This window comes from Suricata suricatta, chromosome 3 (genome assembly GCF_006229205.1).
Source record: "Suricata suricatta isolate VVHF042 chromosome 3, meerkat_22Aug2017_6uvM2_HiC, whole genome shotgun sequence".
NCBI lineage: Eukaryota > Metazoa > Chordata > Mammalia > Carnivora > Herpestidae > Suricata > Suricata suricatta.
Window position 1 is genome coordinate 36,662,124 of NC_043702.1, and position 15,881 is coordinate 36,678,004.

Here is a 15,881-nt window from a genome sequence, read left to right on the forward strand (position 1 = left end):
AGGTCAAGGAGGTTGTTTCCTACTTTCTCCTTGAGGGTTTTGATGGTTTCCTGTCTCACATTGAGGTCCTTCAGCCATTTTGAGTTAATTTTTGTGTATGGTGTAAGAAAGTGGTCTAGTTTTATTCTTCTGCATGTTGCTGTCCAGAAAATAAAAATTAAATAAAATTTTTTCATTAATTCAATGGTCCTATATCCAAATAGTATAAATTTGTCAAATGTTCATGTATAGTTTCTGTTTCGTTAGTCTATTCTGAATTTGCACAATATTTAGTAGAAAGCAAGAATCTGTGTAAGTACAGTAAAATTACACACAAGATAAAGGAATTAAAAATACAGTATATATTGTTATTTGTTGTGAATATGTGCAATACCACTTTTTATATTATTGCTTTATGATGGTTGTCTCCAACCTTTTTGGCTATATCTCTGCAAAACTTTTTCAGCATGCACCCTCAAGATATGTATCTTATTTATTCATAAATTATATATAAGAATGACTATTAGCTAATATTTCAAGTATATCACAATATACTTAAGGGTGAGGCTTTTCATTTATCATAGTCATGCAGAACCATGTAACTAATAAACTTCTGATGATTTTCCACTGTTTTGGCCAAGCTCTTGTCAGATCTGATTAAATTTGTCATTATTTTTACCTTGTAATGTGAGTGATAGAAACCTCTTACTCAGAGTAGAACTGTCAGCTCGTGACTGCACATTATTTATACTTGCATTTGTATTATCATCTTTAAATCTGCAGGTTCCTTGCTTAAATCTTGCCCATTTTAGGATGTTTTTAGTTTAAGGGCATATATTACCATCGGTAGATTGATTTGGCAGGCCTATCACTGCGCATTTCAGTGCACTTGGAGCAAATGAATGGAGAGGACAAGCCTCATGCCCTCTGCACATGGAGGTCCCACTGTTCCTGGAGGGCATCTGATTCATACACTGCGAGGCAAGACATTCTGTGGAGCTGACTGAGGGCACAGTGCCAACCAGAAGTTAAATACCAGCTCAGATGCTTTTCTTTTTTGAAGAAAACAAACACAAATGGAGGTTCCAGTATTTTCTTTCTACATCACAATAGGTTATATATGCATCTACATAAATCTCACAATTTTTGAGACCAAAGTTGATACAAAGATCATTTTTTTCTTATGTAAATCTTAATCCTTATACTGCGGCTTAACTTTTCTTTCATTTAGTTTTTGTTAACCCAGCTGGCTTTTAAAACAGAGTCTGGGGGCATCTTGGTGGCTCAGTTGGCTGAGCATCTGACTCATGATTTCGGCTCAGGTCATAATCTGACCTGAGTTGGTGGGATCAAGCCCCATGTGGAGCTCTGTGCTGACAGTGTGGAGCCTGCTTGGGAATTCTTTGTCTCTCTCTCCCTCTCCTGTACCCTCTCCCCTCTTGCACATGCTCGCTCTTTCTCTCTCTTTATTAATGTCTCTTTCAATCTTCTGTAGTGTTCTTGCACATCATGGTTGAGCATTAAGAGTACACATATCCAGGAGCCCCTGAGTGGCTCAGTCGGTTAAGCATCTGACTTTATTGCCTTGCTGAGGAGGGGTGGCATATATCCTTTTTTTTTTCCTTTTTGGTAATTTTAACAAATTGTTTACTTGGATCCTCTCAGTTTATTGTTTATAGCATTTAAATGGAGTTACACTATATTTAAATTGTATTCTCTAATTTGCAAAATTAAATTTTTTTGCTCTCATTCTACTGTCCAGGTTAGCCATTCCTCTGGATGTGTTGCTACTACTGATTCCATTCTTGTTATTTCATTATTTATGTCCCTATAAAAATGTTAATTTTAAGAGTTCAAATAATCTCTCTGGGCACTTTTATGTACCTGCATGATAAAGTAGATCAGACAGTCCAGGCCTATGAGGAATAAGGTGGACAGGGGTAAGTTCTTGGCCCACAAAGGGTGGCAGGAGTGTGGTACCTTCCATTGTGTTTCATTGGTTTGTTGATGCCTCATTGACAAGATGTTCATAAAGGAGTCTCACTAACTGGTTCTAGGGTTGTCTCTAGAAGTAAAGAGAAACAGCCAATAATCATTCCCATCTTGAGAGAAGCTTTTATCATTTTCTTGATGGAACAGAAGAGTGTCCTAAATCCTAGCTGTACAACAAAATTCCCAGACAGCTTTACAGAAATTCTGAGGCCAATTAGAATCTCTGGTGTGGGACCAGCCATCTGTAGTTTTGAGAGCTCCCCACATGATTCCATTGCATAACCAAGGTTGAGATTTCAAGAGACGAATAAGCTGATTAGGTCAATAGAAGGAAAATAAAAAGTGTAAGTCTCAGTAAAGGTGAAGGAACTCAACAGTGGGGGAAAACGTTACCCCACCATAACATGGAAAAAGTTGGGAAAAGATGGAACAATTTTATAGCTTCTAGTTGAGGTAGTCATAGACATTGTCTTCCCTTGATTGCTGTTGACCACACAGTGAAGGTTAAGATGTTGGCTGAGAAAACCAAAGATTTATAAATTGATCCAAAAATGTCTGAAGGACTTTGAGGTCTTTGGCTTTGGAAGATGGAGGCTTCCAACTCTAGATGATCTTTGGGGGCCTTTTGACCTATAGATATTTTACTCTGGCACATGCACCTACACACGAGTGCTCACATTTAACCTAAGGATACTTACACCTTATTAAGAAACCTTCTGCTTGGAACATTTATTTGGTTTTGAAGATGTGCCAGGGCTCCTGGCCTAACAAAGAAAGATAAAGCTGATCTGTTTTAATCTGTGCCACTCTTTTTATCTGTATCACATATTACCTAGCTTTTCTCAGAAGAATACACATCATGAGCCAGTCTGTGAGGGCACGGAGCCTTCCTATCCTGTAGTTCTGGGGTCTGGTGAAGCGTCTTCTGTTAAGTAGGTATTGACTGAGCATTTGTCAGTGACCCCTACAAACTCTGTTTTGGTTGAAGGAAGCAGTGCAAGTACTGATTAAGCACTCAGCTGATGTCAATGCGAGGGACAAGAACTGGCAGACCCCCCTCCACGTGGCAGCTGCCAATAAGGCTGTCAAGTGTGCAGAAGTGATCATTCCCCTACTGAGCAGCGTCAACGTCTCTGACCGAGGAGGGCGCACAGCCTTGCACCATGCTGCCCTGAATGGCCATGTGGAGGTGAGTGCCCTTACCATTGGGACTAAGAATTCTTCCTACAGGCTCTCTTAGCCCCATGTGGGACCTAATCTTACTGCTGAGGGTTTTTAGAGAGTGTGATGCTTATATCTGTACACCAAACCTTAGGCAACCATAGCTATTTTTAAATTCACAGCAGGTGGGTTGAAAAAGTAGCCATCACCTCAGTCTTTTCTTCTGACACACATGCTGCAGGGTTGTCTGTGACATCATCTTTGTACTTTGTGTTAACTCGAGGTCTCTGACCCACCTTGAGATTTGATGTTAATTTGACTCAGAGTGTCTGCATGTTGGTTTTCTTTCAGATGGTCAACTTACTCTTGGCCAGAGGAGCAAACATCAACGCATTTGACAAAAAGGACCGGCGTGCTCTGCACTGGGCAGCATATATGGGTAAGGAGTCCATGAATGGAAAAGAAAGTGCCGATACCTGTACCTTCAGAAGCTACGGCCCTGTTGTTAACCATGTAGGCCTTCTCTTGGGTGGGCCTGCCTTCTTTCCAAGGTTTGGATTCACCTGAGTTAAGATTTGGTCCATTTTACTGGCCTCTGGAGAGCGCTCTAGTTAGACAGTTGTTTTCTCAGAGATTCATTTTCCCCACAGAGAGGAGGAGGGAGGAATCATGGCCCGGACCTCACTGACCTGGTTTCAATCTGGACTGGAGAACGGCCTGACTGGTGCTGCTTCTGGGCTTGTTATGGCACCAAAATTAAGTGTTCAAAAAGAGGAAAGGCTGGCTAGCGAAGCAAGGACATAAATCCATATGTTCTTTTATTTATAAATATTTTTGAAAGAAACAAAAAGGAAGGAAGGGCAGCCCCCTGGCTGTTGTGTAGGTTGAAGTGACGAGAGGAACCATGGAGTATCCTGCCTCTGTCCCACTGGCGAGGCTGGGGCTTGCTGCTCCTGCTTCTTCCGGCTCGAGGGGGAGAGACAAAGGAAGCCATGACACGTCCATGTTTTTCCTTTTCACGTCTGTTGGTACAAATACCACTCACAAGGATAGACCTCATGGAGTTTATTCTCAGTGTAGACTTGTGGGAAATGAAGAACTAAGATCCTTCCTTTGTGTTTCTAACTGGAGAACATCCTGCAATTTGAAAAGCTGATGAGATTCTATCAGCCCCAAGTTGTAAACAACCTGAATGACCATCTACAAGAGATTGTGTTGGTGAATTATAAAGACCTGCACAATGGGGAGCTATCCTGTAACTATAGTGGTGATGTCATTAGTATTTGTTAACATACAAAGATTCTGTGATATGTCAAGTAAAAATAGATCAATATACAGTATGGCTATTATGATCCTCGATTTTGTAAAAAAAAAAATGTGCAATATAACTTTCTATTCAGTGTACACTGAAATGTCTATTCAGTGTTAAACACTGAAGTGTTAGCTGATTATCTCAAGGGATTGACAATGATGGATGATTTTGGTTTCTTCTTAACACCATTTTGCCTTTTCTGAATTTTTTTTAGTAAGCATACAGGCCTTTTATTATCATAAAAGCAATAACATTAATTGTGGGAAGACAAGAGAGAATGGGTTGGGTAGAGATGAAATAAATTACGTGGCTGTAGATGAGTCTGCATGGATATTTGGGCTTTAACCATCAGAATCTTAAGATTTTGCAAGCATTATCATTTTTTTTTAAAGACAGCATGGACTTCTGTGCTGACTGAAACAGACCTGCAGGACTGGGGTCAGGGGACATTTGCCGGACTGATGTTTGTGCAGAGCACACACTAGACTACTGTGAGATGGGACTCAGAGAACCTGGGCTTTCAAGTTTGTTCTTTGCTGATGCACTGTTAAAATACTTGTATAAAGTTGCTTTTTGTGTGTCATCAGGACACAAATAGGAAAAAATATATAGATGACTATCTTTAGGGAATAAAGGACAAAATCAGGACAAAAGATACCACCACTCAAGCTTAAGATAGCACCACTAGTAATCGAAAATAAATATTTCTATGTACAAGTCTTGGAAAAGAGTCAAACTTTAATAAAACAAGCCATGATCAAGCTCTCTCTCTCTCTCTGTCACACAGACACACACACGTGCCCACACACGCACACACACACTTCTGTCCCTCCCCCCCATACACTCCTCTCTCCATTTCTCTCTCGCTCTTACACACATGCACACCCCCCCCACGTATCTTAGACCCTTGGAGTTAGCATTTATCTTCCCTCAATTATGAACCATGCTTAGTGCAATGACCCAAAGCATCAAACAATCTCCAGTCACAATATAAGGGCAAACACATTTATCATACTATTTATAGTAAGATAGGGTATAAAGGAAAATATTCTAGAAAATATGCCAACAGAAGTTGAAACTAGAAGGGTTTTTATTCAGAAATTCACAAGAATACTTTTAAGTTGAACCATAGGAAATTGGCATTTTTGTGGTCCAAAACTATGGTCGAGCAGCAACAACTTCATATAATTTAACAATAATCTAGAGTTATTCTGATTGATTTTTTCCTCCATTTGTTTTCCAAACCAAACTGTCATTGTTGGACTTTTCAGTGAGGAATGGCAATTAGTTTCAAAAACATTGATTTTATTTTAACATAAAATACAATATTGGTGACGGTAAAAGCTAATAGTGATAATTTAGGTGGAAAAATGGTCATATTATCCTAAGAAGGTTCACCATGTCTTCTGTTGCTTTGTTTGTGAAGGCCACCTGGACGTTGTGGCATTGCTCATTAACCATGGCGCAGAAGTGACTTGTAAGGATAAGAAGGGCTACACCCCCCTGCACGCTGCAGCCTCCAACGGACAGATCAGTGTGGTCAAACATCTCCTGAATCTAGGGGTGGAGGTGAGCTATGATTAATGCATCAACCCATGGTGTGTTTGTGGGTCTTCTGTTGTTCTGAAATTGAGTCCTTTTTGCACTTTAATTCAAGAGGGTAAAAAAAATCACCATTTTTGCTAGCATCCCATCTTTCTGAGTTCATAGGGGCAACCAATGATGGGTAATGGGAGCATACAGCAAGTAATGAAAAACCAGAAACAGGATAACTTTCCGTATCACCATAGAGAAATATTTAATCATATATATTGCATGTCATATATACTAACCTGCTGTTTTTTTAAATAGGCTAGGATTCTTCATCCCACCTTCAGAATCCAGCCTTCTAAGTTGTAGTGTCTATGCAGAAATAAAGGAGTGAATGACATGGACAAACAGCAGAAATGTCCAATGCTGAGCTGGAGGAGTCAGCCACGTCCCAGTCTCCCTCAACTAGCAGATCAGGGGCAGTGTGGGGCTTTGGAACATCCCTGTCCCTAGAGGACGGGAAACCAAGTTGCAGTGCTGAGACCGTGATTGTGAAACCCAGCAACGCGGCAGGTCTGGGGCAGCAGGAGAGAGCCCTGGGCTTAACCCCTAAGACAGCTCTGGACTCTGCAGCTGGAACGTGGCGTGGGAGGTGTCGGACAGCAGAGCCAAACCGAGTGGCTTCTGAGCCCAACTCCTCATTTAGAATCGACAGCACCTCCCCTCATATCTCCCACCCTTTCTCTGTTGAGTTTTGGCTTTTTTCTCCCCTGGTTCAGTTCTCCTCTGGCAATTAGAGGCAGTTTTGCCTTTCATTGTTTATCCCTCCTTAGCTGAAAAATCTCTCACCACAAGTTGAAACTTCCAACTTTTCCTCCCTAGTTCACTTTTTGTCACATTCACTTTTTGCTGTCTTTACCTTGGGATGACAGGCATTCCCAGGATGACCATGCCAGGGCAAGCGAAAGCTCTGAATAATTATGTTGACAGATGGATGTTTACTTAGCGCAGCCATTAGACTTTTTTTGTGGAAAATGCAATAAAGGATTTTACCCATCCTGTGTTGGACTCATTTGCAGATCGATGAAATCAACATCTATGGAAACACGGCCCTTCACCTGGCCTGCTACAATGGGCAGGATACTGTAGTTAATGAGCTGACGGACTACGGTGCTAATGTGAACCAGCCCAACAACAGCGGGTTCACCCCTTTGCATTTCGCTGCTGCCTCCACACATGGTGCTTTGTGTCTTGAACTATTAGTAAACAACGGGGCGGATGTTAACATTCAGGTATGACATTCTCATTCTCTCTCTGGACTAAATACCTTTGCATTGAGCCTCTGCTTGAGCAAAATCAACTGCTGTAAATTATGCCATTTTAGTAAATCAGAACTCTGAGTACCTTGACTCCCACACCTTATCTTGTGTTGGTGTGCTCCAGAAACGTAGCCATGTTGTTACCACAGAAGTGGTAGGACCAGCTGGAAAGCAGTGAGGGTCTAGCCACATGCTTTTGGTAGTTTAGTGAATGTTCTAGAGCAAATACCGGTCTCCGGGATGTTGACTTCGCTTAGTTTCTAACACTAAGTTGAATGTTGAGCTAATATAGAAGAACTGTTTGCGAATCAAAAGGAAAGCCTAAGGCAGTATCTCAGCTCTGTTCCTAACCCTGGCACAGCCCACCAAAAAGTTTCTCAGGCATTGTCCGATAGTAAACCCTAGATTGTAGGGTTTACTATCATAACATTGACCTGGCCCCAATAGTCTTCATTCAGCAAACTTACTGAGACTTATCTAGTGCCCTCTGTTTAGTTCAGAAGTACTCCAAGGTGAGATATGAGCTCTGCCTTCAAGGAATTTCCAGTATGGTAAGGAGATAGTGTGCTCAGATGTTCATGAGGCAAGAGAGAATGTGCTGGGTGGAATGAGACAGTAATAGAGTACTGCAAACTGTAAGAAGAAAGTCAACACTTACTTCTTTCTTGAGGATGAAAATTGGAACTTGCTTTTGAGCTGAGACTCAGAAGATTGATACCAATTGAGATGAGAAGGGTTAGAGAGAATCTGAGAGAGGGCATTCTAGGTAAAGAGAACCACGTAAAAGGGTTTGGGAGTTCTGGATAGGAAAAGCTCTGGGTAGACTCTAGGTTAGTAGTTAGCTCACTGTAATAGATAACCAAGAGGAACTTAAGCATGCAGCCCTCACCATCCGGGTTACATCATTTGAATGCATTTAGAGGGTAACAGAATATCCTCACTGCCCTGAGTGACCTTGTACTCATCCTCAGCCTCCCTTAGCCCAAGCGCACAGGAACCCTAAAGCAAGGTTCCCGGCAGGGCATTTTGCCTCTGCTTTTGAAAAATTACCATTGCTGAGGCTTAATTTTAAGAATAGTGGATCATTCTGTTTTATTTTTTAAATATTTATTTATTTACTTAAGCAATCTCTCTACCCAACTTGGAGCTCAAACTCACAACCCCAAGATCCTATGGTTTATCAGCTGAGCTGACCAGGTGCCCCTGGATCAATCTATTTTAATGACCTTTTCCATTCATTATTAAAATGTTTTTCACGGTTTTTTATAGTTTCTAATAGTGAGGAAATATGAGACAAATTTTCAGAATAGTGATTTATTGTGCTTCAATGAATTGTGTGAAAGAAAGTACCCAGGAACAAGCTGAGATGTGACCTGACCAAGGCGAGGGCTTATCAACTAGCTGAGGAGTTTGGGCTTCTATAGGCTGTGGGGACCAATAGTCATTATAGAGATTATGTGATCCAAGCTGACCATTAGAAGTAGTAATCTGTCCACAGAACATCAGAGAAAAAATTGTATATATGACTATAAAAATTTTAGATGTTTATATAGCAACACAAAACAAACCCCCGAAAAACAAAAGATCCACAAACAAACTAAATTGAAAGACGAACAATTTTTCTGCAATATACATGATAAGCAAAAAGTTAATATATTTAATATATACAGTGCTCATAAAAATCAATAGAAAAAGTCTGATAACCTTGTTTAAATTCTGGGCAAAGGCAGGCCAAAAGAGAGGTAATACAATATCCATTAAACCTATGAAAAATATTCAGTTTCAGTTTAATTAGAAAAGTACAAACTAATCCACAGGTATATTTGGCTTTAAGATCAGCAAATATTAAAAAAAGAAAAAGTAAAAAAAAAATTAGCAAATATGAACAAGATGTGTAAAACCTAGAGTTATCAGTGAAAAAAATTAATATGCAGGAAGTAAATATCTAATTTTTTAATTTAAAAAAGTATGTTTCTGTGTATGTGAATAAAAAGAGAAAAGTATTTGGAATATATACCAATATAATATCACTGCAGAGAGGCAAAATTATGATTTGGATTTTTAGTTTCTTTTTTATATACTTGTTTTAATCTTCTGATTGTGATACATAAACATGTGTTATTTTTATACCCAGGTGAGAAAAAACTATTTTTATTTTTATAAAATGAAAATTCAGGTATAGCGGACCTAGAGAGAGGACAATTAGAGAATAACTAAAAGTCAATAAAACTGGTCTAGATAAGAGGTAATGAGTCCAGGGGAGTTGGGACAACCAACAAAGAGAGAGGCTTTGCAGAAAGAAAATCAATGAAATTTGGATGGATAGGAGATGAGGAATTGAAGACAAGTGTAAGAAGGGAAATCTGGGTAAGCGATAATGCAGCAGAGTGGTTAAGTGTGCAGTTCTGAGACTAGACTGCCTATATTCCAATATAGGCTCGGCTTTCGGTAATTATGTAATCATAAACAACCTCTCTGTGTATCTGTCTGTCTGTAAAGTTAGGAAAATAATAGCATTTTCTTCATGGAACTGCTGTGAGGATCAAACAAGTTATTTCACATAAATTACTTAGAACAGTGTCTTCCACATGCCAAGCGCTTGATAACAAGTATCGTTATTAAGGAAGATGTCAGGAGAAAGAGTAGGCTTAGAGGGCAAAACTGATAAGTTTAGTGTTGAGAAGGTGATTTTGAGCTTCTGGTACAGACAGTCTGAGAAAACCAACAATGGAAAATGTGACCCCCCAGCATGGAAGAGCAGTGGAGAATAGAAGAAAACAATTAGGCTGCCTCATTCACACAGCTCGGAGAAAAGGGTGAGGTCACCCACGGGGAGAGCACGTCATGGCATGAGGAGAGAAATGGAGGACACCAGTAACCCTTTACTCTCAGGATCAGGAAGAGGCGGAAGAGGCAGAGAAAGGGACGAGAAAAGAAGAGTTAGAGCAGATTGAAAGGAAGTGGAGGGGAGTATAATGCCTTCATGAGGATGAAAAACAGGCAGAAATGAAGAAGTAAAACAGAAGAAGAGAGTGTTCAGTGGAGTCAGTCTAGGGTCCTAAGTGGGGGTAAGAGACTATGGGGCATCAAAGAGACCTAGGACCTGTAACCCAAGGTGGAAAGAGTCATCATATGGCATTGAAGTCACAGAGGATGGTGGTGAGAAGGCAGGTTAGCAGGCAGCCAAACTTGTTTTTCCCAAAACTGGTGACACTTGTATTACCATGCTGGTATCTGAAGGAAATCCTTGAATTCTCCAAAGAAAGGGAAATTATTGAAGTTAAATAAAGTAGCTCTCTCTTCATCAACCTTCAATAAGGAGTTGTCTGATGCTCTCCATTCCCTCTTCAAAATGTGCCAATTGATGCTCTCAGTATGCCTGTGAGCAAGGCTAGAAGGCCACTTTCTGGCACACTCCCTACTTCTCCCAGTTAACTATGGTGTATCAGTTTAGGGCAGCCTTCTCCCCCACAAAATGGACCTGGAAAGCATGGCCACTTAATTTAAATAATTAATTTTCACATTCATTGCTGATCATTCAATAGTCAATATGAGAAATACCTTTTTTTTTTTTAAATCTGAGACTTAGATTTATGCAATATCTGATCTGTGTAAATGGGACTTTGGTTTAAACCTAGCCTTCTCCTTCAGTCTCCTTCAAGCTACTCTGTTTATATCTGATTTCCTTCTCTTGACTTCTCCTTCATGATTCCGGATGCACTCTGGAGCCACAGACTGTCTGTCATTTCCGTAGAGCCATTTTGTCTCACCCTGGAGATAGCTTTCTCATTGAAGTTGTTATCTCCATGTACCCCCAGTGCTCCTTGGATTTTGGAAGTGTTTGTAGATTTCAAGACAATTTGTATTTGTTTAGATTTTCCAAAGTTTGAAACATATTGAAATGTGACCAATATCCATGCTCATGTTCACTTTGTTTTCCTCTATCCTTACAGAGTAGTAAGAGTGATGCCTTCATGAGCAATTACAAGATGATGGAGCGAGGAGGGAGGACATATTTTACAATCCCTTATTTTGCTTAGATTGGCCACAGCCATGCCTCTGACTTTGTAGTGTTGGTTTAATTATGATAAAATAATAAAGACACAATACTTTATAAAATAATCCACTGAAGTTCACTTATATTTTGCAAGTAGGAAGAGCATGAGAAGATACAAAGTATTTTTCTTCTCCATTACGCATTACACTGTAATTCCTGTAGCATCTCAAAGCTCTTTTTGGAAGCATTCAAAATGTTAAAGAAGGCACATACATAGCTATTCCAAATACTACTTAGATAGATTCAGAAATTACCATTGCCAGGTTGCCTACCTCCAGGTAACTAGCATTCAGCTTTCCCATGGTCTGAATTCTTTTCTGCCCCTGGGCCCTTAGTCTGTTTAGCCCTCACACATCTACTGAAGTGAACCAGCTCCCTTCTTTACTATGTAGCAAGTCTCAATTATAGAATGACTTGTACAGCAGAGGTTGAAGGTGAAAACTGGGACAGGCAAGAGAAAGAAAGCAGTGATAGGGACATGACATGACACTTGGAACTTTGGAGAGGATGTGAGGGGAAAAAAAAAAGAAGAATGAATGAGAACCAACCATGTATCATCTCTGGCTTTTAGAACCATTTAAAAAATTGGACTACATATGGCTTTTTGCAAATTAGGGTATTAGATTGCTCTCTCATTGAATTAGGAAGCCCTTTTGGGTTTCTGACACATTCCCTTTAAGCCTTGTAGGCTGACCTTAATGTTATCTTATAGATGCTCTATAGCCTTCCAGTAGGACCATTGAGGTGTGTGACTCCAGGAGACATGTGTCACAGACACAAGTTCCTGGGTAGTAACAATGCCTATGAGGTTAGGGAGGGTTTGAGGGATGTTGGAGGATGAGGAAAGAAGGCATTCAAAGTGAAAGAAATGAATGGATTTCTGAACAGAATGGTGGTCAAGGAAAGTGACTCCAGTTAGTGAAGGATGTTGAATTCTGCCCTGAAAGAGTACTAATGTTTATAAAATATTCTTCATCTTCAATTAGCTTTTCTTCATGAGCATGGCTGAACCATGCCTAATTCAAGAGAAGGGCTTCTTGCTTAATTTAGAAAATTTCTCAAGATAACAGAATTTTCCAAGCGCTAACTACAATGGGAAAGAAAATGAGTCTAGAAATAGGAAAGAAACTAGACATTAAGAAAAAATCTTATAAAAGCCGAGATTTGAATAGGTGGAAGAACTGAATGTATCCTCTCTTTAGAGAATGCAAGGAATGTTTTATCCTTCTCTGAAGTTCTTAAAAGAGCAGCAGTAACAGCAAGTTCCCCCGTGTGACAGATTTCTCAGGCAGATGATGAAACTCCGTAGGATCCCTAGTCTCAACCTGAACAGCCTGAGTTCTAACTTGTAAAGACTTGTAAAAATTATCCTTTGGACTTTCAATAGTTTCCAATGACTTTTTAGACAGCAAGTTCCCTTTACATCCACACCATATAAACACACCTGTTCTAAAATGGCTGCCATGATACTCTTAATGCTTCCTGTCCCCACCTCCTGCCACCATATCCCAAAGTGGGTAAAGTATCAGCTAAGAACTGGACTCAGTGGTGGATGAACCCAGGCAAAGATAGATCTGATTAGCTGTCCCTTGTATTTTACCAAAATTTGTCATCCTATTTATTTGTCCCTTTACCAGAGGCACAACCACTCCATGGGAGAAAATGGTGCAATGTTTTCTGTTCCTGAAATGGAACCAGCATTGTCAACTGCACAACGCAGAAACTGGTTATTTCTGCTTTGGTTCCCTGGCTACAGTTTAGGTAGTTAATTACCAAGTTGGTGGTTATTCCCTGTAAAACCTTTAAGCTATTTTCTAGACAAGGAAGAGTTCTTAGCTAACTATTTATAAAGGCATTATTGAAACAATGAAATATTTATGGCTTTATATATATTTAAATGCTAGTTAGTTATGTTTTCAATTAAATTTAAGAGAAAATATTGGAGCAAAATTTAAAGAAATAGCACCACCTAGGGACAAGTTGATGTCAACTCTGCAATTTCTGGAATTGTATCCTTATTTTCTTGGTTGCTGATTCTTTGCCTCTAAAAGTATCATTTCAGTAAAGCTTCAAGCTTACTCCATATTCCTTTCTTAATATTTTCTGACTCAGGTTATAATCATATAAGATGGAGGAAAGGTCCTCTTTTTCTCCCATCTGCCTGATGACGTTTCAATATAAAGATTATTTTTCAGTTGATGCGGTTACTGCTCTGATTAACTCTTTTCTTGGCACAGATTGTGCATAACTCCTTTCTTCCTTTCTAAGGAATGGACTTTTAGGATATAATAAAAATTCTTCTGTTAAACCCTTGTGGTTTTTATAAGCTATTCCAGCCCACAGTCTAATACCTTTTTATGGCTGCATAATATTCCTGTGTGTGTACCACATCTTCCTTATCCATTAATCTCTTGATGGACAATTAGGTTGTTTCCATATCTTCGCTATTGTAAATAATGCTGTAGCAAAAGTAGGGGTGCTCATATCTTTTGAAATAGTGTTTTTAGTTTCTTTAGGTAGCTACCCCATGGTGGAATTACTAGATCATATGGTATTTCTGTTTTTTAAGTTTTTGAGGAAGCTTCATACTGTTTTCCACAGTGGCTATACCAATTTACATTCCTACCAACAGTACATTTTTAAAGCACAGGTATATGGGTTTCATTTCAAAAATGAATTTGCATTTTTGACATCTCATATTTAACCTCAGACTTTAGAAAGTGTTCCTGAGACCTAGAAAAATAAGGTGCATGAATTTCTTTCTTCTTTTTTCTTTTGTTAACAATAACTGAATGAAAGGGTATATTCTGTCTATTGGGGATAATTAATATTTTCTTTTTGGTATTATTTTCAGATGAAATTCTGTAAATGGCTATTTCTTATAAATATGTAGGACTTTGGTATTTAGCATAATGATGATCACTATATAGATCTTGTACATATTTCTTGTTTTGGCTTAATCTGCGTCAGGGAGTTCCATCATTTATATCTTGAATAATAAAAAGATGTATAAATTCAGCACCTTTCCAGGTGATCATTAAAATGGCAATTTGATAAACCATTGCATGTCATAATCCTGTGATTTCTAATGAGTTAAATGCATGCATTTCTGTTTTTGAATAATAAACAGTGTCATTGTGCTGTGGAATTAGAATATAGGAAATGGTGGAGGATTCCAAGTCTGTTTTGAGAGTTACAGTCATTTATAGCAGCATAGTCAACATTAAGTCAAACAGGGCCAAGCCAGTAAACATATCATTTGTCTTTTCTCATGTGCTTTTAACAAAAAAGTTGGAAGAGAAAAAAAAAAACACCTGTAAGGAAACCGTCTTCATCAGTAGATCACAGCAGAGGAAAAAACATTTTGGATGATTGCTTCCGTTTGAAACAGGAGAGTTTTAAAATTGTCAGTATAACTAGACATTTCACATTTCCTCTCTCAAATAATTTTCACCTCTCAGGGTGCCTGGGTGGCTCAGTCCATTAAGTGTCTGCCTTTGGCTCAGGTTATTATCTCATGGTTTGTGAGTTCAAGCCCCACATTGGGCTGTGCACACAGAGCCTGCTTCAGATCCTCTGTCCTCCCCGCCTCTCTCTGCCCCTCCCCCGCTTATGTGTGCACACACTCTCTCTCAAAAATAAATAAATAAATACCTTAAAAAAATAAAATATGATGACATGCAGTCACTTGAGACTTCATATATATTCTACCTTTTGCCTGCAAAATTATCTTTTGCTTCTTTTAATTTTTTATCATACTTCTTAAAATTTTAAATTGGTATTTTGAGGGTATCCCTATTTCATAGGGCTATTTCAGATTGGAGTCATTGATCCACTGTTTCTTTTTCCCTCATTTTTTAGAGTAAAGATGGCAAAAGTCCACTGCACATGACAGCTGTCCATGGAAGGTTCACACGGTCACAAACCCTCATTCAGAACGGTAAGAGAGATTCTTCCTCAGTGTTATTTGAACAGTGTCCTGATCTGAGCCTGGCTGTCAGTTATCTGAACATGAAAGATGATGTTCTGTTTTAGATAATGGCCTGTTTTATTAAGCTTAGATTTATACCATCCTTTGATGCACTTTGCTAAAAGCTCTTTATCGGACATATCATCACCATCCAGCGTAGGAACAAGAACATAAAGCCACTATTTCTCAGTTAATTCCCAGTCAGTCAAAGAACATATAAGTTTTGAAACTGGAAATGATGTCCTTAGATGGGCTCAAGGTCCTGCATTCTTCACTCTGAATCCAATAAAAATAACTTACCATACATTTTCTAGCAGCAAATCTGAATTATTTTTAAGTTTTAGAATTCACCATAGTTCCCTAAGTTAAAACTCTTTAAGCTACTTGGACAAAGGTAGGAAAAATAAGATGACTCAGAGGAAAAGCGGTTAAGTGCCTGATATAAAGGATGATAAACTCACAGGCTTGATAGAAACCTTGGAAAGTCATATAATCTAGTAATTTTCCAGGCTCACTTGAGAGGTGTACTTGAACCACTGGATTGTCTCTGCAGCTGAAGTA

The 15,881-nt window shown here is 39.1% G+C and overlaps 1 protein-coding gene across 8 annotated transcripts in view; it reads left to right on the plus strand.

The window, feature by feature from the left end:
- Nucleotides 1–15,881, plus strand: part of ANKRD44 (ankyrin repeat domain 44) — a 313,931-nt gene that overhangs the window by 172,371 nt on the left and 125,679 nt on the right. For all 8 annotated transcript variants that reach the window (XM_029934164.1, XM_029934167.1, XM_029934169.1 and 5 more), the window contains 5 exons: nt 2,960–3,160; nt 3,484–3,571; nt 5,871–6,013; nt 7,054–7,266; nt 15,212–15,290. In XM_029934164.1, coding sequence (XP_029790024.1) covers nt 2,960–3,160; nt 3,484–3,571; nt 5,871–6,013; nt 7,054–7,266; nt 15,212–15,290 — 724 coding nt within the window. The remainder of the gene's footprint in view (nt 1–2,959; nt 3,161–3,483; nt 3,572–5,870; nt 6,014–7,053; nt 7,267–15,211; nt 15,291–15,881) is intronic.